The following is a 24,356-nucleotide window of genomic DNA, read 5'->3' on the forward strand; positions in this document are numbered from 1 at the left end:
GTAAGAGAGGGAGAGAGGGGGGTTTGGGGCGGTTGCAAAGTAGGGAGGGGGGAAATGAAGGAGGGAGGGGAGGGGAGGGGAGGGGAGAAGAGGTCCGCGCTCCGTATTGTCAGTGTTTTCTTTGGAAGGAGCAAGGAGAACGTAAGGAGAGAGGGACTCCAGAAAATGCATTCTTGAGGCAGAACAGAAGAAACTCAAGGTACGCCGCAGGTCGGAATACGGGCTGGGGGGGGCCCTGGCTTAACGGAAGGGTTCCCCATCACCCCCGGGAGAGCACAGGTTGCAACCTGAAACAAAGAGGAGGTGAGGGGTGGAGAGCCTACAGAGATCCGGGCATCTCCGAAGGTCGAACGGCGAGGAAATGAGAGGCGACACGACGCGTCCCCCGGGGGCCTGGCCGGGCACCAGGGATGTGGTTGCCAAGAGGGACGAGGCAGGCGCCCGGGAGGGCTCCGGGACGAGCGTTTATGGGGCATCGCTTCCACGGGGCGCGGGGGCGGGGAAGTGGTTTTGAGCGCGATCTTCTCCCAGAGGGACAAACGGCTCCCAGTGCAATGCTCTCCGAGAACGGAATCCCCGGACACGCGAAAACGTTAAAGCGTTGGGAGAACCGGCATTTCCCAGCCCCAGCCCGGCTTCCCAACACACTCACCGAGTCTCCTCCAAACGCCACCGCTCCAGCTGCAGCTACCGGCCGGCGCAGCCGCACTCAGCGCGCACCGCCCCACGTGACTGGCCCAGGCCCCGCCCCGCCCGCCCCCACGTGATCCCCAGGCCCCGCCCACTCCATCCTCCCTTCAGCTCCCCCCCCTCTAAGGCACGTGGTCTCGGCTCGCCCCGCCCCTTTTGGAGAAGATGGCGGCGCCCATGTGTAATGCGCCGGGCCTCTGGCTGCGATGCTCCGGGCGGCGGCGTGTCGGCGGTCTCTTTACTCTCGTCTCAAAGCCATTTTGTTCGGCCGCTGCTGCGCCTGGGACCCTGAGTGCCCAGCGATTAGCGGAGAAGCTTCGAGCCCAGAAACAGGAACAGAAGACGAAGAAGCAGCTGGTGAGTCCGAAAGGACCACAACTCCCAAGAGGCATTGCGTTCACTGGTTCCCAGCCTGGGGGTGGGGGGGAGGTAGGAGGGTCCTCCGGCAGGTGTCAGGTGTTAGGTGGCCCTGGAAGACCTGTGGGAGAGCGGGGGGAGGAGGGGACGGGAAGGGATGAGGATGGCGCCGCGTCTTTCCGCGGGTGGGGTCTTCGGCTTCTGCCACGGCCCTGCCCTCTGCGTGGAGGCAGGTGAGACGGGCACCGCTGCTCCCGAAGCGTTGGGGGAAGGCGCCGGTCCCGTGCAGAGGCAGTCATCCCCAACCCCAACCCCGGTTGTCACCCGGACTTCTCCAAGGTCTTCAGCAGCCTTTCCCTAGGCGCCCACTAGCCCTATTCAGCGGAGAGTGCACGAACTGGTGCGGTTCACTCAGCAGCTGCAGCGAGTCCACCCCAACGTGCTGGCCAAGGCGCTGAGCCGCGGCGTTCTGCACCAAGACAAGGATCTCGTGGTCATCAATAAACCCTACGGTCTCCCTGTGCATGGTAAGGACCACGCGGGAAAAGGAGTTTGGTGCGGGGGTGGGGTGGGGGAGCTGCTTCTGTTTTCAGTACAACTAGGGACAACTCTGACACATCACTTGTGGGGCTCCTCGAAGCCTTGCGCTCAAAGGAATTAAGCTTTTGTGGAGCTGTATATAAGGCACTACTGAAGACGCAGAGATAGGAAAGACGGTCTCTGCATTCCCAAACATTTGACAGTCAGCAGTGATTTATGGAATGCCCTGAGTCCAGACCCCTACAGAGATTTTTACAGAGAAATACTAAATGTGTGGTTCTTGTCTTCATATTATTTTCCATCAAGACTGGGAAAGAATGGGGCTCCTGGGTGGCTTAATGGTTGAGCATCTGCCTTTGGCTCAGGTCATGATCTCAGGGTCCTGGGATCGAGTCCCTCATCGGGCTCCCCCGCAGGGAGCCTGCTTCTCCCTCTGCCTGTGTCTCCGCCTCTCTCTGTGTCTCTCTCATGAATAAATAAATAAAATCTTAAAAAAAAAAAAAAAAAGACTGGGAAATAAGAAATGATTGTAAGAAAAAAATATATGGTACTTAATATATTAAGCTTCCTGTTATTTCCCCTTCCAGCAATGACACCACTATATTTTAGCCTTTATTTGCAGTTTTCCCACTTTCACTAAATTGCATCAATATGCTGTTCTGTTTTCAGCCTATCAATTTTCTGTTGCTAATGTGTTCTGATAGTTAATTAACTTCTATAAATAATAGTATTTTCATGTAATGGCTCCGAATTTGCTTCATCAAGTGTCTTTTTTTAACATGGTGATTTATTGCACAATTTTCTTCACATGATCCAGACTCTAATTTCATCAATTAAGTCCAGACCAACGAAAATAGTCTGTCTTCATTGAACAAAGATCAGAAAATCTCAACCCACAAGCCCAAAACTGCAGTATAAATCGGTCAGCCACCTCAAGCCATGAGTGGAAACAGAATAACTTGAGAGAAATCATATCTTATCCTGTACATGAGCAGGGATCAAAGGATCAGATAAGGACCACCTAAGCATGCAGAAACTCCAATTACAGAGACCAACATGAAAACTCTTATAAAAGTGGAATTTCAGTTAAAGCAAAAATTAAACTGCCCTGTAGAGAGGTGTCCAGTACTGAAAACATATGCAGGATCCATGTACACAGAAACATATAAACTTGTATAGAAGATAACTTCCTTTAAAGAGTTCATAGAAATTGCAAAATACAGAAGATATTCATGTTGTAAAATCTAAGGGCCAAAAAAAATGTTAACAAATTATGTATTTGTGATATGATACTAAAAAAGAATATGTGTGAGTGTGCACATAGGACACCCACAATGCCCAGAGCTTAATGGACGCTGAGGTGTTTCTGAATAAATGTTGAATGTAGTTGTCTAAAACAGCTAAATGCGACAGGAAAGATTGACAGAAAAAAATGCATTTGGGAGAGAGATTTGCTGGGGGAAAAGACATAGCTGAGCTAAAAGAATGCTTTTGGGGAGGTATGGAGAAAAGCATAAAGACAAGTTAAGTCAGACATTGCCAAGTGTTCTGTGTGTTTTCTTTTTCTCTCTTAATCCTTTTCTTTCCATTCCCCATGAGACAATTATCTAGATATGTACAATTTATAGATGAAAAAACAAGTTGGAAAGATTAAATAATCTATTCAGGGTCAATAGCTAGTAGGCATAGAATAGAACTGGAACATCTCACCTAAAGTCCATCTTCTTAGCTCTTCTGTAATGCCTCAGGAGAACCTCACAGTTTTGTATTTATCATTCACGTTTACTTGGTAAATTTTCTTTTCTTTCTTTTTTTTTTTTATAAATTTATTTATTCATGAAAGGCACAGAGAGAGAGGCAGAGAGACATAGACAGAGGGAGAAGCAGGCTCCATGCAGGGAGCCTGATGCGGGACTCGATCCCAGGACCTCAAGATCAAGGCCTGAGCCGAAGGCTCAACCACTGAGCCACCCAGGTGCCCCCTTGGTAAATTTTCAAGCCTTCGTTTGTATAGTAAAATATCAGATCTCCTTATTTTGATTGCTAATTTTATTATGAGTATTCAAGTAGATAAATAAATAGGTGTATGTCTGAGGAAAAAGCCACATGCTGGGACTGTGCTTCTCAAACTTTAATCGGCATGTGAGTCCCTTGAGTATCTTGTTAAAATACAGAGTTTGATTTAGTAGTATGGATTGGGGGCCTGAGATTCTTTTCCAGCAAGCTCCCTGGGCATACTGATGTTGCCAGTTCCTGGACCACATTTCAGAAATAAGGCTCTTGAAAATAATTGACTTTTTTTTCCCGGGTAGAATTCTTTGGTGGGATCTTTTACTAGCCACTAAAACCTCTGGCTCTTCCCTTTTTAGGTGGCCCTGGGGTGCAGCTCTGCATCAGTGATGTATTGCCTATCCTGGCAAAGATGCTTCATGGCCACAAGGCAGAGCCCTTGCATCTGTGCCACCGGCTGGACAAGGAGACTACAGGTGTAATGGTGTTGGCCTGGGAGAAGGAAGTGGCACATCAAGTCCAAGAGTTGTTTAGAACCCGTCAGGTGACAAAGAAGTACTGGTATGAAGCCCATTGCTAGTAGTACAGTTGATGTAAATGAAGGCATCCTTTTATCTATTTGTCCATTCATATGGAAGGACCTCCTATTAAAGAGAAGGTACCATGATAAGACATGTGGGCCTATGAAAAGTATAGGAAACAGACTGAGTGCTTAAAATATTGGAGCACCTAGGTGACTCAGTTAAGTGTCAGCCTTCGGCTCTAGTCATGATCCTGGAGTCCTGGGATCGAGCCCCACATCCTGCTCCCTGCTCAGTGGTGAGTCTGCTTCTCCCTCTCCTGCCCCACGCCCTGCTTGTGCTCTCTTGCTCTCACTCTCAAATAAATACATAAAATCTTAAAAAAAAAAAAAAAAAAAAAATTGGAATCTGATAAAATAGTGGTTCCTAATTATGGTCGTACATAAAAATTAATGAAAATTAGTTATACAAATAGTACACATTTCATTCCTGTGGTAAAATAGTCAAACAACAAAAATAAAGCCAAAAACTTGGAGAATCAACCCACTCTGTCATTCTAGTCCCTTCCCTTGGGATGGTTTGGGTTTTATTCCTCTGGTCCTTACCCAATGTATTTATGTACAGGTCTCATGTATAGAGTATGTGTGTATGTGTGTGTATGTGTATTACATTGTACTTCTTCCCCCCATTAACTGTCTTGGAGATTTTTCCATATTAGTGCATATAGGTGTATCTCCATTTTTTTTTTTTAATAGAAGAAAGATAGATGAAAAAAAGTGAAACCTTACTTCTGTCCCCTGTCTAGTCAATTTTCTTCCCCAGAGGTAATCACTATTCTACTTTCTTATGTAAACTTTGAGTCATATAGGCATGTGTAGGTGAATTATTATATGGCAAGATATTTTGCACTGCTTTCCATCTTGCTGCTTTTTACTTGGACAATATATCTTGAAGAGCCCCTTGTATGTACATTTAGAGCTCTATAGTATTCTGCTGTATGGCTATCTCATAATTTTCTTATTGTTGGTTATTTATTTAACTTCCCATTTTTCAGAGTCTATTGCAAAGAATATGTGATCATATCTTTTAAGACAGATTCCTAAAGATGGAATTGCTAGGTTAAAGAGTACACACATTTAATATTTGTTTTTTTGTTGTTGGTGGTGATGGTTTCCCTTTTTTTTTTTTTAAAAAAGATTTTATTTATTTATTCATGAGAGGCAAAGAGAGAGGTAGAGACACACAGGCTCCCTGTGGGGAGCCTGATGTGGGACTCAATCTCAGGACCCCAACATCATGACCTGAGCTGAACACTTAACCGACTGACCCACCCAGGCTCCCCTCACACATTTAATATTTGAAGTAATTACTATTAGGTAGGCCAAGTTTTCCTCCCAATAGAGTAGTTGACCCCATGGGTTTTTTTTGAAGGTTTGCCACTATGATGAGTAAAAAAAACTGTTTTCTATTTCCCTATGTACTAGTGATGTTATTTGTTTGCATGCTTATTTGGCTCGTGTTTTTTGAGTTTCCCTTTTTGTGAACAAAATTTATTTCTTTTGCCCAGTTATTTTTTATTTTCTATTTGATTTGTAAGTATTCTTTTTTATCTTTTGGATGTCAGTACTTTTTGTATTATAGATTTTTGTAGCTACTTTGTGATCTTGGGAGCCTTCAAAACAATCTCTATGCTGGGACCCACCTACAGAGATCCTGATTCTTAAGACTGATGGGTGTGGGCATCTCTATTTTTTAAAAGCTCCACAAATGACTCTGCTGTGGAATCAAATGTGTAAGGAGCACCGTAATAAGAGATTATAGATAGTGGAAGAGATTTAGCATAGTATCTAAGAGTTCAATAAGATCTTGTAGAACTGAGGATACCTGGGTGGCTCAGCGGTTTAGCGCCTGCCTTTGGCCCCGGGCGCGATCCTGGAGTCCTGGGATCGAGTCCCACATCGGGCTCCCTGCATGGAGCCTGCTTCTCCCTCCTCCTGTGTCTCTGCCTCTCTCTCTCTCTCTCTCTCTCTCTCTCTGTCTACCATAAATAAATAAATAAATAAATAAATAAATAAATAAATAAATAAATAAAATCTTAAAAAAAAAAAAAAAAGATCTTGTAGAACTGTTAGCCGTGCCATTTACAGCATGGGTCCTAAGGCAAGTTATTAATTAAACTTCTCTAAGCTTTGTCTTCATATGAAAAATGAGAATAATGTAGTTTAGGAGAGAGTTAAATGAGACAATGCATGTGAAGTGTTTAACACAGTGCATAGCTCCTAGTAAAAGCTGAAAGACAGAAAATTGAGACTATGTTATGTATGCAAGTAACCCAAATGTAAGGCTGTCAGAAGTGTTGGGGAGCCTGGGTGGCTCAGTCAGTTATGTCTGATTATTTTTTTTTTTTTTTTAAGATTTTATTTATTTATTCATGAGAGACACAGAGAGGCAGAGGGAGAAGCAGGCTCCATGCAAGGAGCCTGATATGGGGCTCGATCCCTGAACTCCGGGATCACTCCCTGATCCAAAGGCAGATGCTCAACCGCTGAGCCACCCAGGCGTTCCAAGTGTCTGACTCTTGATTTGGGCTCAGGGTCCCAGGATCAAGCCCCTTATTGGGCTCCATGCTCAGCAGGGAGTCTGCTTCGGGATTCTGTTTCTCTCTCTCTCTCTCTCCCTCTGCCCCTCTCCCCATGTGCATGCTCTCTCTAAAATAAATCTTTTTAAAAAGCATTATATTATTTGTGAGAATTGTTTATGAAAGTTTAGAATCGATAACCATTCTCATCATGTTTCTTGGAGGAATTGAAATCCATTAATTGTGTCTTGATGAATGAATAGGATTTGATAGATGAGCTGGAGAACTGTTATATATTGTGAGAATGGCATACACAAAAGAATAAGGCATGCGGTCTAGTTTGGAGTGGGGAATGGTGACAGATAATGCTGGAAAGGTATATCGTAGCCTAGTTTTTTTGTTTTTTTAATTTTTATTTATTTATGATAGTCACACAGAGAGGGGGGGGGGGCAGAGACACAGGCAGAAGGAGAAGCAGGCTCCATGCACCGGGAGCCCGATGTGGGATTCGATCCCGGGTCTCCAGGATCGCACCCTGGGCCTAAGGCAGGCGCCAAACCGCTGCGCCACCCAGGGATCCCTATTGTAGCCTAGTTAATGATGGCCTTAAATACCAGGTGCAGGAGGTAGAAGTCAGAAGTAGACCATAGTTGGCAACTGATTAGCATTTACTGACTTACTATGATAATGACTTGTTACAGTTATTTGTTTGAATCTTTTTTTTAAGTATTTTATTTATTTAATCATGAGAGACACAGAGAGAGGCAGAGGCACAGGCAGAGGGAGAAGCAGGCTCCATGCAGGGAGCCCGATGTGGGACTCAATCCTGGGTCTCCAGGATCAGACCCTGGGCTGAAGGCAGCGCTAAACCGCTGAGCCACCTGCCCAGTTTGATTCTTACTAGACTTTGAATTTCTTGAAAGTGGGGATGTTTGTCCTCTTCATCTATATAGAACTAGTACCCACTTAAATCAATGCCTCCTTATATGTGTGGAGAATGTAGTGGGTAAACGTTTTAGGGCAGTAGTGTAATGTCAATTCGGAAGAATGAGCTAGCAGTTAAAACTCAATTTAAGTATGAGAAAATATATCAAATAGTAGCCCAAACTGCTACCAACCTGAAGTGAGGTGTCTAGGGTGGGAAATGTATGAGTGGGCTTTTGACGTCTTGGTCAGTGATTCTCTGATAGTCCACCGGGTACTCAGGAGGACTCCTTTGTGATTGACCTAGAAGAGACATAAACATTAAGGATAGACTAAAGGGTCTTCTCTACCCATCTCTGACATGACAAAAGGTGACTTCCAACAAAAGTGATTTGGAGGGGCAGCCCCGGTGGCGCAGCAGTTTAGCGCCGCCTGCAGCCCGGGGTATGATCCTGGAGACCCGGGATCGAGTCCCACATCGGGCTCCCTGCATGGAGCCTGCTTCTCCCTCTGCCTGCTTCTCCCTCTGCCTGTGTCTCTGCCTGCGTCTCTATGAATAAATAAATAAAATCTTTAAAAATAAATAAAAACAAAAGTGATTTGGAATGGTTATTGAGTTATGGTGGTCGTTTCTGTGACTTTGAGCAGAGTTTCCCTCTATTTGTCTACCTGGCAAATTGGGCAGGAGTGGTTCTGTGAATTTTTCATCCTGTTCATTCGTTTCCTTGTTCATTTGTTTCATGTGCAGTCAGAAATTGACCATCTTTTAAAAAACAGGTTATAAAAAATAAAAAGAAACAGGATACATGGGGATCCCTGGGTGGCTCAGTGGTTGAACGTCTACCTTCAGTCCTGGGGTCCCGGGATCGAGTCCCGCATCGGGCTCCCTGCATGGAGCCTGCTTCTCCCTCTGCCTGTGTCTCTGACTCTCTCTCTCTCTCTCTCTCTGTGTCTCTCATGAATAAATAAATAAAATCTTTAATTAAAAAAAACAAAACAGGATACAAAACCATATTACCCTAACTTCGTTTTAGACTATACATACTCATTTTGGGATTGCCTGGGTGGTGCAGTTGGGTAAAGCACCTGACTCTTGGTTTCAGCTCAGGTTGTGATCTCAGGGCTGTGAGATCAAGCCCCACACTCAGCTCAGAATCTTCTTAGGGTTTTCTCTCTCTTCCTTTGCTCCTCTCCTCCCAAATAAATAAATCTTTTTTAAAAATTAAAAAAAAACTATACATATTCATTTTTTAAAGGCTGAAATGAAAGACCATGTTATTAATATAATTATTTTAGTTTTTCTGGGTTTTTTTCCCCCAAATATTCTATAATTAGCTTACATTACCTTAGTAGTAAAAAAGATAAGCTTATAAGATGAGCACCCAGCTCTCAGGCTATGCACTGTGACAGGAGATCACTTGGGATGCTCCAGTCTTAAGAACTGCGCACAGTAGTGCAGAAGGTCCAGTGTTAAAGCCTCTAAGTAGCCGAATCTGAGGTGATCCCCCCTCACCTGTGGCTTAGACAAGGGTCTGTGTGTCGTCCCCAGGGCCATCACTGTGCGCGTCCCGGTGCCCTCAGCAGGAGTCGTGGATATCCCCATCACCGAGAAGGCGGTGCAGGGTCAGCAGCAGCACTACAAGGTGAGTGAGCCATCACCCAGAGGCTTGGGTTTTCTGCGCTTCCTTTTCAGCCATATCTTGATTTCTTTGGCTTCAGATGACGCTGTCTCCAGACTACCGCATGGACAATGGGAAGATGGTGAGAGTACGCAGCAACTGGAATGCACATATTGCCGTGACTCAGTACCATGTGCTGAGCAGCACTCTGTCCTCCGCCCTCGTGGAGCTCCAGCCTATTACCGGTGAGGAGCCACCTTTCCGCAGTGGGACGGCGGACTCCCAGGGCCACTGAGCTTCATCCAGGGCCTTGTACTGGGTTATGCCCTTCTTCTGAGCAGCTGGTGTTGTGAGAGGGCTGGGATTGCAGCTGACATGTTGCAGAGTGTGCTTCTGGTGCCAGTCTGAGGCTGGGAACTCCAAGAGGGATGACTGTTGAAAAATAGGGGGTAGCAGAAAGATTTAAATAATCTGCTTACATTTATTTAAAAATTTGCAAAGTGATTCCTCAAAAAATTAAACATAGCATTACCATATAATTCAGCAATCCTCAAGAGTATCTACCCAAGAGAATTGAAAGCAGGGATCAGAAAGATACGTGTACACCAGTGTTCATGGCAGCGTCACTCACAGTAGCCAAAAGGTGAAGCCAACCCAAACGTCCATCACCAGATGAATGGATAAACAAAATGTGGCCTACACATATTATTCAGTCTTGAAAAGGAAGGAAATTCTGACACCTTCCACAACATGGATGGACTTTATGCCAAGTGAAAGAAGCCAACACAGAAGGACGAATATCTCATGATTCCATTTATGAAATACCTAGAGTACTCAAATTCAAAGTAGAAGGGGGAAGGAATGGGGAGTGATTGTTTAATTAGGTCAGGGTTTCAGTTTGGGAGGATGAAAAAGTCTTGGAGATGGGTGGCGGCAATGGTTGCACAACAATGTGAAGGTACCTAATGCCACAGAACTGCACAGTTAAAAATGGTTAAGATGAGAAATTTTATGTCACGAATGTTTTCCTACAATGAAAAAATGTGCAAAGCGCTACTATTTAGCATAATTTAATAGTGTTATTCAAGGAACAAAATAAAACAAGGGGCACCTGGATGACCCAGTTGGTTAAGCATCCAACTCTTGATTTTGACTCAGGTCACGATCTCAGGGTTTTGAGATTGAGCCTCCCCAGGCTCTGTACTGGGCGTGGAGCCTGCGTGGTATTCTCTCTCTCCTTCTCCCTCTGCCCTCCCCCCCACCCCTGCTCTCTTGCACACGTGGTTGCTCTCTCTCTAAAAAAAAACAAAAACAAAGCAGAGAGAGATACCAAGTTGATGATACTGGTTATCTGTGGTGCAAAGGGGACTGTGAGGGGGAGGAGAACTTACAGGCTCAACAGCATGTAGAATGTTTATTTCCTCATAGCTTACAGTTTGTTCTGTTATTCTTTATACTTTATGGCAGGGTGGGGCTTTGCCAGTTTTACCATGCTTCAATTTAATATGGTGAGAAACAGATGTGACCCACAGTATGGTTACTGTAGCTACTGAAGTTTTCTCTCTCTCTTTTTTTGTAAAGGAATAAAACATCAGCTTCGAGTTCATCTGTCTTTTGGATTGAATTGCCCAATCCTTGGTGATCACAAGTACTCAGACTGGAATAAGCTGGCCCCCCAGGTGATATTGGTTTGACCCAATGTACAACAGATAAGGGGGGTGACTTATGTTTTCCCCTCGTGGAACCCTGAAGCGAGTCACCACAAGGCTGTACTGATTGTCTTTAGACCTGGTACTCTACTAGTTACCTCTACTAGTTACCTAGATTAGAGAGAAACAGCTACTATTCTCATGGAGCTGCAGGATCTATCAGAAGAATCCTTACGTGTCAGTCCTTAGCCTCAGATTTTGTGTCAGTCCTTAGCCTCAGATTTTGTTAGGAGGCTGTGGGTGGGTTGGTAGGGGGGACTTTCTGCAGGCTTCAAGCAGCCTTTCATGCTATTGCAGAAGATCCATGGTGGGAACTTTTTTATCTCATGATGTTACAGCCCATTCTCTAGGGCAGCTAGAGAACTGGCTGATAAGAGCTTCCCTGGTGTGGTGGTTTTTGTCTTCCCTGGGTTCTGAACTCTTCCTGAAAATGTCCCTGCAGCAGGCTGTCCACCTCTGTTCTTCCAGGGGAGTTAGCGCTGATTCCTTTAAGTGAAAGACCTCTGACCCTGTGTGCTGCTCCAGGCTGAACTGTTGGCTTGTCTTGTCTTTGTACAGAAGCTGTCTCTTGGTACCCTCAAGAAGCTAGGGCTGCAACAGGCGAAGGCCCGCCACCTCCCCCTTCACCTGCACGCCCGCCAGCTGATCCTGCCAGCCCTGGGGTCCAGGAAGGAGGAACTCAGCTTGGTTTGCAAGCTTCCTCGCTTCTTTGTACTCTCCCTGAGACGCCTGGACTTACAGATGCCAAGTCAGGATCAAAATGGGGATGATGAAGCTGGACATCTGAGAGCACAGTGAAGACCTCTGGGCAGTTTGGCCGTGAATCCTTCCCTTTGTTTAATGAACTTTGCTCACTTCTGACTTGGGACAGACTCCAGAAGACCCAGGTGTGGCAAGTGGAAGAAACCCAGCTGCTTCTGGACACTAAATTCCATTTGCTGAGACTTTGGCCACACTCTGGAAGAGCCTGCGGGAAGTATCCTTGCCTCAGAGTCTCCTCGCCCAGATGGAAGGGAGCCGAGGACCAGGCAGATGGGGTCAGTGATTGGAAAAGGAGAAGCTACAGCACAGAGTCTGTGCTCAGAACTGTTTATATCCAACAATAAAGCTCTTGATCTTTCAGGAAGGTTCCTATGGTTGGAGAGGCACGATGGTTATCTAACTGCTAGAGATTTAGAAGCAGTACGTCACTGTCCTTATGGACACTCAGGACCTATTAGCCAACCTCTCTGCTCCTGTTCAGTCTCGGATTTTGTGGACCCCTATCTAGAAGGCAGGATTCTCTCCAGCTGCAGCACGGGCGCCTGCTAAGAGGTGTTCGATAAGCAAGCAAAGGAGATGTAAATGGCAGGCCGGGTGTGAGGCCCTGGTGGGGAGCACAGTGTCCACAGAGGGCAGTTGTTAGCTCTAGCTGGGTGTGGCTCTGCGGAAGCAGCTTTTCTCTTTTTTTCAGTCAGGAAACCCAGATAGAGTTGAGCCCTGAACAGCATTGAGGGGGTTGGGCACACCGACCACCATTGAGCCCTGAACAGCATTGAGGGGGTTGGGCGCACCGACCCCCCTGCATAGTCACAAGTCCATGTATAACTTTTGACTCTCCCAGAACTTAACTACCAAGAGCCTACTGTCGACTGAAAGCCTTGCCAATGACATGAACAGTTGATTAGCATGCATTTTGTATGTTATATATATTATGTGCTGTATTCTCACAGTAAAGTCAGCTAGAGAAAAGAAAATGTTATTAAAATCATAAGGGGGCCCCTGGGTGGCTCAGTTGTTTGGCACAGGTCGTGATCTGGGGTCCTGGATTCAAGTCCTGCATTGGGCTCTCTGCTCAGCAGGGAGTCTACTTCTCCCTCTCCTTGTACCCCTTCACCCCACTTGTGCTCTCTCTGGGTATCTTTCTCTCTCAAATAAAATCTTTAAAAAAGAATCGTAAGGAAGAGAGAACACATTTACTTTACTATATTTATTGAAGAAAATCCGTGTATAAGTGACCTGCACAGTTCAAACCCACGTTGTAGGTGGATCAGCTAGCTGTACTTACATGAAAGCTCCAAGTACATTGCTCACTAAAATGTGTAAAAAATAGCTGTCCCCAAACCCAGGAGGTTACCAAGTCTGCCCGGTTTCCCTCTAGAGGACATGCTTTCCTCTTTAACCTCACTACCTCTTCCTGAGAATCAGCTTCACTCCCTCCCTTCAACTAGGATAGGATAGTTCCCCCCAGAGACCAAACACAGAGGGCAGTGTTGAGACCTTCCCCAGGTCTCTAAGGTCAGAGCAGAGCAGGCTGGTTCTTAACTAGGACAGGGACACTGCACAGCACACCCTGAAGTTTCCTCAGCCCGCCGCCCTAGGCTCTCCGGGCTTCCGGGCTGCTTTTAGCTAGAGTGCCTTGTAGGATATACAAAGACAAACCTTATATTCGTTCTTGCAGAACATGCCACGGGGATGCACACTCTATCCCAGTGGGATGGAAAGTGCTGCTTGGTGCAGTGTAATTCCAACATTAATGGCCGGGGGGCAGGTCACACACACAGCTTAGGGCACAATGCTCCACAAGACTCCTCTCCAGACACCAGCTGCAAGCTCAGGCGTTCCAGACAACCCCCCACCCTTCTGACCAGTCTAAGGGAGGAATGTTTTCCTCAATCTGTAACTGGGGTTCAAGGGATACAAGACCACCTGGCTCCAGGTTCAGACCAGGTTCAGCCCAAAGGCAGCGGTGGGGAGACAAGACAGGAATTCACCTGGGAAGACAGGGCTGACGTCACAAAGTCTGTCTCTCTGAAGTGCCGAAAAATCTTTCAGGTTTATATAAGGAAAATATGGGACAGAGGTCAATGGGTACGTGCAGGTGGGCAGTGAAAGGTCAGGTCGATCATTTGGGGTCAATCACGTGGGGTCTTGCTGGTGTCAGGGCATTTGTCACTGCTTGGGCGTGGGAGTAGTCTTGGTTCCCATCAGGGGATGCTTTGCCCGCAGGGGTCCTTTGTCTGAGTTCAGAGATAAGCTGGAAAGAATCAAGAAGTACCAGTTGAGGTCGACATAGAGGTAGCAGCCCTCTTTCAAACCCCAGTCCCCGACTGGGTCTAAAAATTAAACTGACAAAATAATAGGAGATAAACATACAAATTTGTGTGATGTAAGTTTTATGTGGCACGGGAGAGGTCTTCGTAAGGAAATGAAGACATGTATTCTTTTTTTTTTTTTTTTTTTTTTTAAAGCAGGCTGCACACCCAGCAGGGAGTCCAACACAGGGCTTGGACTCCTGACCCTGAGATCAAAGATCTGAGCTGAGATCAAGAGTTGGATGCTGGGCCCCTGGGTGGCTCAGTGGTTGAGCCTCTGCCTTCGGCTCAGGTCATGATCCCGGATCCTGGGATCAAGTTCCACATTGGGCTGCCCTCAGGGGACCTGCTTCTCCCTCTGCCTGTGTCTCTGCCTCTCTCTGTGTCTCTCATGAATAAATACATAAAATCTTAAAAAAGAAAAAAAAAAAAGTTGGATGCTTAACTGACCGAGCCACCCAGGTGCCCCAGCCTTGTGTATTTTTCTGCTGGGTGTGATGAGGAGTGGACAGTCACAGAATATGGTAGGTTAAGGAGTGTGAGGTAACTGTACCCTGAGGGAAACTTAGCAAAGCCTGTTTGTTGGGATTCTTCTTGGCATCTCATTGTCTTTGGACAAAGGGGATTCTCCTTTCCTTTGGTGTAGAGAGAGCACCTCTCAGCGGAGGGTATGACCTGTTCCAGGGAAGAAGAATGAGGGGGTGAAGGGATCAAAGTGACCTTCCTGTTTCCTACATTTTCTCAAACTTCTTCAACTTAAAATATTCAGTGTGCCAAGGTGCCATATTTTGGGGTAGCATTTCCTGAACCCCATTGCCGAGTAGCTACAATTCAGGGTTGCCCGGTCTCCTCCTCAGGCTCAGTTAATCACTGAATTGACCCCCAGAGCTCAGGAAAGTGCTACTCTGGCTGTTTTATTAATAGCAATAAAAGGATGCGATTTGGGACCAGCCAAGAAGAAAGGGTAAGGTCTGGAAAGGCCCCAAACTTAAAGCTACTGTCCCCTCCCTGAGGAGTCAGGACACAGCACACTCTTCACACATGGACGTGTATTACCAACCAGGAAGGTCACTTAAGCTTCCATGTGGAGTTTTTGTTGGGGCTCATCCCTTCGGCATGATCCATCACTGGCCAGATTGAACTCAGTCTAGTTCCCCTCTCGGTCTCAAAGCCTCACCCTCCAATCACATGGTTGATCATTTGGCAAGGCCAGCTCCCTTCCTGAAACTACCAGGGAGGTCATGGAGTCACTTGTTACTACCAACCACATGGTCCCCCATGATGGGGGACCCATCATGAATAACAAAGCTTCCTCCCAGAGACCAGAGACAAAGGCCAACAAATTCCTTGCAACATTCAGTTTCCTCTCTCCACCCCCAGCTCCCTTCCCATCCCTTCACCTTCCTGCCTTCCTGCCCGCCAGTGACAGCCTTGGTGGCTGTCTATACAGATGTCCCCATCCGCTGGGGCCTCAGGGTCCTTCAGGCAAGCAACCTTGAGATATTTCTGTTCACTTCCTCCCTCGCATCCCACTCAGCACAGTCCTATCTGCTACAGTCCACAGCGGTGAGGGCCGATCTTAATCAGGAGTGAGCACGCAGTAAGGGGAAGCTCTTCTTCCATGGGCTTTGCGCTCGCTGTGTAGACGCAGTCAGTGACTCGCACCCAGACACATCCTAAAAGCACCTGTAAGCCATGCCTTCTAGCCCGCATCGGCATGTCCATATGCACAAGTCAGAAGCCCCATGTTATTCATACCACCTCTTTAACAACCCTCTGGGCCCCCCAGACTAATTCCCACTCTCACCCCTAGGGCGTTATTTGCCTGTACCCAGCTCACTGTCTAGGACTCCTCAATGGGCATGTGCAGAATGTTTTTGTGCAGAGACAGACATAGAGAAGGGAGACTGGTGAGGGGCCCATGCAATAGTCCAGATGAGCTGGGACAGGTTTAAAATGCAGCTCAGAAGTCCAGTGGTTAGTCCTGGGTGGCTCAGTGGTTGAGCGTCTGCTCAGAGCATGATCCCGGGGTCCTGGGATCGAGTCCCGCATGGGGCCTCCCTGTAGGGAACCTGCTTCTCCCTCTGCCTGTATCTCTGCCTGCCTCTGTGCATCTCTCTTGAATATAAGTGAAAATTTTTAAAAAGTCCAGTGGGTAGAACTTATCAAATATGGGGTAGAGGTTGAATCTAGGATGACCCAGGGAGTCTCTTTGACCAATTAGATGAGGTGAGTGGGCAAGAGAGGGAAGGAACAGGTTTTGGGGTGGCCCTCCCAATCCCATGTAAGTGCTTTATACTTTCACTCATCCACAGAGGGAGGAGTAGAGGATGGTCATTACCCTGGTGTTCCCAAAGCACCAATTGAGCCTCTGCTTGTCTTCATCATTGAGCACTTACTACAGAGCATCTTAATCATTTCTTCTAATTGTATCTGTCTCTTTCCATCTGTGACCTTCTTGTGGGCAGGCACCAAGTCCTTCAAATTAGTGTCTCTAGCCCCCAAGCCCGGCACCTGTAAACCCTCCAGAAGTACCACCAACCAGAGGCAGCTGTAGGAGTGGGTGGGGGTGTAGTTCTCAGGCTCTAGAGCCAGATGGGCTTTGGGTTCAAATTCTGACTCTGCTGTTCATTTGCTATGACAGTGAGTAATTTATTTAACTTACCTGAGCCTCAGTTCACTCACCTGCAAAATGGGTATAATAATAGTACTTGAATTAGTTATTTTAAGGATTAAATGAATTTGTATTAAATTCCTGACGTATTGTAAGAGCCCAATTAATGTAATATACTAGGTTGAGACAGATTAGATTTGCCATTTGAAAAACATCTGAGATAAAAGTTCACATACTATACACTTCATCCATTTAAAGTGTATAATTCAATGGTTTTATAGTTACAGAATTGGACAACCATCTAACCTAATTTTAGAATATTTTCTTTTTTTTCATTTGTTTTTATTGAAGTTCAATTTGCCAACATATAGTATGACACGCAATGCTCATCCCATCAAGTGCCCCCCTCAGTGTCTGTCACCCAGTCACCCCATCCCCCCACCTACCTCCCCTTCCGCAACCCTTTGTTTCCCAGAGTTAGGATTCTCTCATGGTTTGTCTCCCTAATTTTTCCCACTCAGTTCCCTTCCTTTTTCTTATAATCCCTTTCACTATTTCTTATATTCCACGTATGAGTGAGACCATATGATGATTGTCCTTCTCCAATTGACTTACTTCACTCAGCATAATACCCTCCAGTTCCATCCATGTCGAAGCAAATGGTTCTAATGGCTGAGTAATATTCCATTGTGTCTATAGACCACGTCTTCTTTACCCATTCATCTGTTGAAGGACATCGTGGCTTCTTCCAGAGTTTGGCTATTGTGGACATTGCTGCTATGAACACTGGGGTGCAGGTGTCCTGCTGTTTCACTACATCAGTATCTTTGGGTAAATACCCAATAGTGCAATTGCGGGGTCATAGGGTAGTTCTATTTTTATTTTTATTTTTATTTTTATTTTAGTTCTATTTTTAACTCTTTGAGGAACCTCCACACAGTTTCCCAGAGAGGCTGCACCAGTTCACATTCCCACCAACAATTCAAGAGGGTTCCCCTTTCTCCACATCCTCTCCAACATTTGTTGTTTCCTGTCTTGTTAATTTTCACCATTCTCTCTGGTGTGAGGTGGTATCTCATTGTAGTCTTGATTTGTATTTCCCTGATGGCAAGTGTTGTGGAGCATTTTCTCATGTGCTTGTTGGCCATGTCTATGTCTCCTTTGGAGAAATATCTGTTCATGTCTTCTGCCCATTTCATGATTGGGTTTTTTGTTTCTTGGGTGTTGAGTTTAATAGAGCTCTTTATAGAGCTTGGATACTAGCCCTTTATCTGATAAGTCATTTGCAAATATCTCCTCCCATTCTGTAGGTTGTCTTTTAGTTTTGCTGACTGTTTCTTTTGCTGTGCAGAAGCTTCTTATCTTGATTAAGTCCCAATAGAATATTTTCATTCTACAAAAAGAAACCTTATACCCATTTAGCAGTCACTCCTCATTTCCACTCATTCCCAGCCATACCAACCGCTAATTTATTTTCTGTCTCTATAGATTTGCCTATTTTGGATACTTCCTATAAGTAAAATAAGGTGATTTGTAATCTTTTGTGTCTTTCCACTCAACAATGTTTTCAAGGCTCATCCATGTTATAACATACATCAGTACATCATTTCTTTTTATTGATGAATAATATTCCATGGTTTAGGGACATCTGGGTGGGTCACGGGTTGAGCATCTGCCTTCAGCTCAGGTCATGATCCCGTGTGGGGCTCCTTGCTCAGTGTGGAGCCTGCTACTCCCTCTCTCTCTGCCTGCTTGTACTCTCTGTCTCTCAAATAAATAAAATCTTTTAAAAAATTAAATAAAATCTACTCTCTTAGCAACTTTTAAATATGCAACATGGTTTCATTCACTAGAGTCACCATGCTGTACATGACATCCCTAGGCCTTACTTATTTTATCACTGAAAGTTTGGTATCTTTTGGCCCCCTTCACCTATTTCGCTCACCCCCAACCCTGGCCTCTGGCAACCACCAGTCTGTTCTCTGTATCTATGAGCTCTTTTGCTTTGTTTTAGAGTCCACATATAAGTGAGATCATACAGTGTTTGCCTTTTTCTGTCTGACTCGTTTCCTTAGCATAATACCCTGAACATCCAACCATGTTGTTGCAAATGGCAAGATTTTCTCTCTCTTTTTTTAATGGCTGGGTAATATCCCACTGCCTATATACACTACATTTTCTGTATCTATTCATCTATCGATAGACACTTAGGTTGTTTTCACATGTTGGCTTCATCATTGTGGTTTTGATTTGCGTTTTGATGATGGCTAATGGTACCGAGCATTTTCTCCTGTACTTATTATCCATTTATATATTTTGTTTGAAGAAATATCTATTCCAACTGTTGCCCATTCAAAAATTGGGTTGTCCTTTTTATTAAGTTGTAAGAGTTCTTTGTATATTCTGGATATCAATCTCTGATCAGATACATTACTGTAAGTATCTACTTGCCTTCTGTTGTCTTTTCACTTTCTTGAATACATCGTCTGCAGCACAGAAGTTTTTTTTAAATGTAGTCCAATTCATTTTTCCTTTTGTTGGGTGTAATTTTGGTTTTATATTTAAGAAAACATTGTCTAGTCCAAAGTCATGGAAACTTCCTCCTATATTTTCTTCTAATAGTTTTCTTTCTTTTTTACATTTTTTCTTTCTTTTTTAAATTTAAATTCAATTTTCTTCTAATATTTTTCTAGTTTAACTCTTGCATTTAGGTCTGTGATTCATTTTAAGTTAATTTTTATATATGATATAAGGAAGGTGTCCAATTTTGCATGGGCGCAGCAGCCCATTGCCCCAGCACCATTTATTGGAAAGATTATTCTTGCCCCCCATGGAACTGTTGAGGTCAATTTCCATTTTTGAAAGTCGTGCTGGGTCGAATATTGATAATTTCACAGGTTACAATTTAGTTTTATTACAATATTAATGTGAGCAAAGAAATAACTGCAGTTTCTGACTTGGCCACCAGATGGGAACAGTCTCCCAGACTTTCTTCCTCACCAGCGGCACTATCTCGGAAAGTAGGAACAGGTTTTAATCAAGAATCAAGCATCCTCCAGAAGACGTTTGCTGTCTTTAACCTTCTGAGAACACTGACTTTGATTACCCCAATCTTGTAAATCTCGGTCCCCTGCTTTTTTTTAAAGTAGAAAATCTGGAGTTTTCTGTTCTCCAGTGGAGAGAGATAGTAGAGGGAGACCATGGGTTTAGGCTCCCCTGGTGAATTTGAAATAGACTTAGATTCATAAACACCCAGTTGTAAGAGCACTACAGGATGGTTACAGAAATGTAGAACAACGTATCATCAAGCTGTCCTCAGCCACCAAAATGCCTAATGGTAACACGCATTCACCCACGTTGTGGTCACACAGCTTCGCTGACACGTCAAGAGTTCTGGGGCTTTGGCTGATTTTATTCTGGCTCAAAGCAGTAAACAGTCTCAATCTCTTTGATCACAAGCATCGACTGATAGTTAAGTATGATTCTGACTAATAAAAACAGGCTGATGAAATATCATTTAATAAATAAGGGAGGAGGGAAAAGGGAGGTAATGAGTTTGGCAACTTGTGCTACCATAATGTGCTTTAAGGCTCATCGATCATGCGAGCTCCTCCCTCCTCTGTTCCTCCTGGGAGATAAGCTCCTCCAGAAGGGGCCTCACCCCTTCTTCCTCCACTGCCTCTCTGACCCTGATTCGGGGTCCCCAAGCCCCTTGCTCTGCCCTGTGCCTTCTGCCGGCACCTGTGGGCCTGTGAGCCATAGCATCAGAGCCAACGGGGCACCCCCTTGGCCCAGCCCAGCCTGCCCAGGGAGAGCTGCAGGGGCGTGGGGAGCGGGCGGCGGGCCACCGGGTTGGGAGGCAGCCTCCCCGCACAGAAAGCCAGCAAAGGCCAGCTCTGACAGTGGGGGTGTGCACCCCAAGCCTTCCTTCAGCACTCTGGGAGCGATTAGGGCCTGTCTGTCAGCAGCGCCCAGGGCCCCAGCAGGGCAGCCTGGACCCCTTCAGGGAGGAGGGCGAGGGGAAGAGGCCCCCGCTTTGATGTGAGCCCTGAGGTCAGGCAGGGAGCAGGAGGTGAGGGCGGGGGTTGGCCTGCTGGAGACAATCTCCTCTCCCATCTCAGGCTTCTGCGGGAAGACGGGAAGACACCAGCTTGTCTTGTCGCCCCTTTCATCTGTCCCTTGTCTCTGGGGCCACCAGGTCTGTGCCCGGGCTCCTGGGCTGCTCCACGCCCCTTGTCCTGCACCTGCGGCCCTCATGTGGCCCCGTGGCCCGCCTTCCACGCTGTGCCCTGGGCCTGCTTGCATGCCCTCTCTGGGGGGACAAGAGGCACCGCGGGGACACCTAGCATGGGAGCTCAACCCACCCGCTTGGGCTGTGGTTGATTCTACGGAGCCTATGGCGATGACCCCAGGCAGCAAAGTCCGAGAAGGGAGTCCTGGGAGTCCGGGTGCTGGCGGAGCCTCTGGGGTCACAGTGTGATGGGCTTGCACTGCAGGTAGCTCAGCGACTCCTGAGGGTTCCCGCCCCCCTAGGGGGAAGGGAGAGGAGAGGAACAGGCAGGGAGGAAGGAGGAGGACAGGCAGGAGGAGAGAGCCACCAGCCCCCCTTGAGCTCTTTGAGCAACTCCGAGTCACATGCATGCATGAATGTGCGTGCGCGTGCACACACACACACACACACACACACACACACACACACACACACCAGGGCCTCCTCCAGGCAGGCCTGAAAGGCTGCCAGCCCATTCTGGCCCAGCCCTGGAGTCTGGCCTTTTTCCTGTCTAAAGTTACAGAATTTTCCAGAAGTTTCCCTGTGTGTGTGTGTGTGTGTGTGTGTGTGTGTGTGTGTGTTTCTGGAGTTATACACCAGACTTCCCCTATCCCCTGACTTCTCTGGCCTAGGGAAGAAAAGCCAAAGAGGGAAAGAAAGCAAGGGAGAGGGCCGATGATTGGACTGAAGGCTTATCCTTCTTTCTTTTCTTCTTTTAGGAGTTCCAGAAACCTACTTGTTTTTTGTTTTTAGATTTTTATGTATTTATTAATGAGAGACACACAGAGAGAGGCAGAGACATAGGCAGAGGGAGAAGCAGGCTCCCTGCGGGGAGCCTGATGTGGGACTTGATCCCAGGAACCCGGGATCATGACCTCAGCCGAAGGCAGACGCTCAACCATTGAGCCACCCAGGTGCCTCAGCAACTCAGTATTTGGATCCAACTGAGGAGTCTTGCCTGTCATTGGAGATGGAGCCTTCTGGAAGGATGGTGGCATCCACCATTCTCCTGGGTGGTGAGTGATCACTCCAGCCATTCCAGGTAGAGCCACAGCCACTGGCTTATCCTGAGCACTTAGAGGCCCCAGCCAACCGCGCCATGTATTCTATGTGATCTTACTAAATCCTCAGAATGGCTCCCCGAAGTAGGTACTTTAGAGACTAGGAATTCAAGGGAAGCAGCTTGCCTGTGGCCCATAAGTGAGGGGCTGAGACCTGGGCCCACCTTCTTACCTCTCATCACTGCCCGACTTCAGATGCAGCCTTAGATTTCCAGTGGTGGTTATGGAGAGGAAGCAGGTCTCATGGTGGGCTCTTTGGGCCATTTGTATGTTTTCTTAGAGTCCCCGGTGTGTGTGTGTGTGTGTGTGTGTGTGTGTGTGTGTGTGTGTGTGTGTGACAAGAGCCTCAACTGTGCCATCCTTTTTTTTTTTTTTTAAAGATTTTATTTATTTATTCACGAGAGACACACAGAGAGGCAGAGACACAGGCAGAGGGAGAAGCAGGTTCCCTGTGGGGAGCTCGATGTGGGACTCGATCCCAAGACCAGGATCATATCCTGAGCTGAAGGCAGATGCTCAACCATGGAGCCACCCAGGTGTCCCAACTGTGCCATCCTTACTACAGTTTAGAGAGAAGTAGGAAGGGAGCAGGAGGCAGGTCCTCCCTTCTCCCCTCCACGGACAGATGTTGGAAGTCCAGGCTGGACGTGGGGAGGCCTTGACTTGGGAGCCACCAGGCAACACCTGAGTGGTCAGAGTCCCAGGAACCAATATGAGGAGCCTCCAGAACAGCTCAGGAGCTGCTCCTGAGGTCAGGGAAGAATGCAGGTGTTCCCTGATGGGGTTGTCCACCGAAGATGCTGGCTAGAGAGCAAAACGCAGGGAGAGAACACAGCAGACAACCCGCCAGTGCCCGGGCCGCAGGGTCAACCCTGGGTTCCCTGAGGAGTGTGGGGTGGCCTGAAGGTGCTCACAGGAAGCCAGGGCTCTTTGGCTCCTGACCCGACGGCGAGAAGCCCAGCACACTAGGGCTAAGGGAACCCTTCACGCCCTTTCTCTGTCCCAACTTCAGGGTGGGGGGAGGGTCGAGGTTGCTGTGTTGAGCTTGCTTTCTCCCCCCCCCCCCCCAATCCTCCCGAGCCCAGCGCCCAACATCACTCATCCCTGGGCAATTTAGCTGCTACCAGTGCCTGCTATTTGGTGCAGGGAGGGGGTAAGCGGAGGCAGAGGAGGAGGGAGAGCAGAGCGGGGAGCCCTGGGGCATGAGGGACACCAGAGGCTTTGTCCCTGTGCCCACCGTTCAGGAGGGAAGGGCAGGGGTCAGCGGTGGCCCCACACCTATTGGCAAGCAGCCCTGTGTCTGGGTCAGGGAATTAAGCTGTCCTCACCTCTGCAGCATGAATAAGAGCTGTCAATGCTGGTATCCTGTCCTAGCAATTGTTGACAAGGCCAGGCAGCTCAGGACACCTGGGAAAGATGGGCCTGGCAGGGTAGGGTCCAGGGCCTGCTGGGGGGAAGGGGCAGCTGGGGACACAGCAGCCTTTGTGTGCACCTGACCAGCTGGTCACGGGCTGCTTCCTGTCAGGGGGCTCTGTCCCTGTCCTGCCTCCTCACACCCGGACTCAGCGCACTGTCTCTCCCTGGACTTGCATGGCATCTGCTCAGGGCCAGGTACTAGGCTGCTCTGGAGAGCTTGTCCTGGGGAGATAAGGACAGGGACGGGCTTCAAGGTGAACCTGATGACAGTGACTATCTTGACATTGGCTCAGTGTCTGCCCTCCCCTGTCCTGCCCTCTCGGTTTTCTGCTGGGCAGATGCTGACCAGCCTGCCAGGTGCTGGAGGCCAGTTAGGAAGTGTGCAAACCAATGGGAGGTGTTCTTGTGGGTGGGCACCTGGGTGACCCCCAGAACCCCACATAGGCCTGTCCCAGGAGCATCTGAGCCTCTGTGGGAGCTGAGCCCCACCAGAGAGGGGCAGAAAAGCCTCGGGCCAGACCTGCCCAGGCCCTGAGTCCTCCTGGGCCTTCTGGCCTGACTCCCCGATCATTGACCTCAAGCTTCTGGGGACTGAGGTGCTGGGCCCGGGGCGTCAGCCCAGCTCTTTCCAAAGGCACCCTGGACAGCAGCTGCACACAGCCTCTCTCCGGACCTGCTGGCATGTGGGGGGGAATGCGGGCACTGGCTTGGCAGGAAATGTGCATCTGAACTGTTCTCTGCCTCCGTGAACTGCCTCAGAGTTTTCCATGGACCAGCACCCTCGTGACCAGCTCTCCAATTCCACCCTCTCCTCTGGCCTGTCCCGAGATCAACCTGGAGGGGCTCAGTGGCTGGGGTTTGGGGTCCTGGGAAGGCGGGGAGCATCTCTGACCTTGCTGTTCCTGGAAAGGGGTGAAGCCCCAGGTGGAACCTGGAACCTCGCTGGTACCTGTGAGCTCTGGGTGAATGCCCT

The 24,356-nt window shown here is 47.4% G+C and overlaps 2 protein-coding genes across 5 annotated transcripts in view; one reads left to right on the plus strand and one right to left on the minus strand.

Annotated features, from left to right (window-relative positions):
• FAM118B (family with sequence similarity 118 member B) overlaps positions 1-740 on the minus strand; it is a 48,020-nt gene extending 47,280 nt beyond the window's left edge. For 3 of the 4 annotated variants that reach the window (XM_072729415.1, XM_025998951.2, XM_072729412.1), the window contains exon 1: positions 653-734. The gene's annotated coding sequence lies outside the window, so the exon portion shown is untranslated. Of the gene's footprint in view, positions 1-652 lie in introns of all 4 variants that reach the window. The other variant, XM_025998950.2, reaches the window with a different exon arrangement.
• Positions 702-12,684, plus strand: RPUSD4 (RNA pseudouridine synthase D4). The gene is made up of 7 exons (XM_025998952.2): positions 702-1,047; positions 1,409-1,574; positions 3,957-4,158; positions 9,170-9,263; positions 9,340-9,484; positions 10,821-10,918; positions 11,507-12,684. Exons 1-7 carry the CDS (start codon positions 856-858, stop codon positions 11,744-11,746), a joined length of 1,137 nt encoding a protein of 378 aa, XP_025854737.2. The 5' UTR covers positions 702-855; the 3' UTR covers positions 11,747-12,684.
• Positions 12,685-24,356: the final 11,672 nt, after the last annotated feature.

Source organism: Vulpes vulpes, chromosome 12 (genome assembly GCF_048418805.1).
Source record: "Vulpes vulpes isolate BD-2025 chromosome 12, VulVul3, whole genome shotgun sequence".
NCBI classification, from domain to species: domain Eukaryota; kingdom Metazoa; phylum Chordata; class Mammalia; order Carnivora; family Canidae; genus Vulpes; species Vulpes vulpes.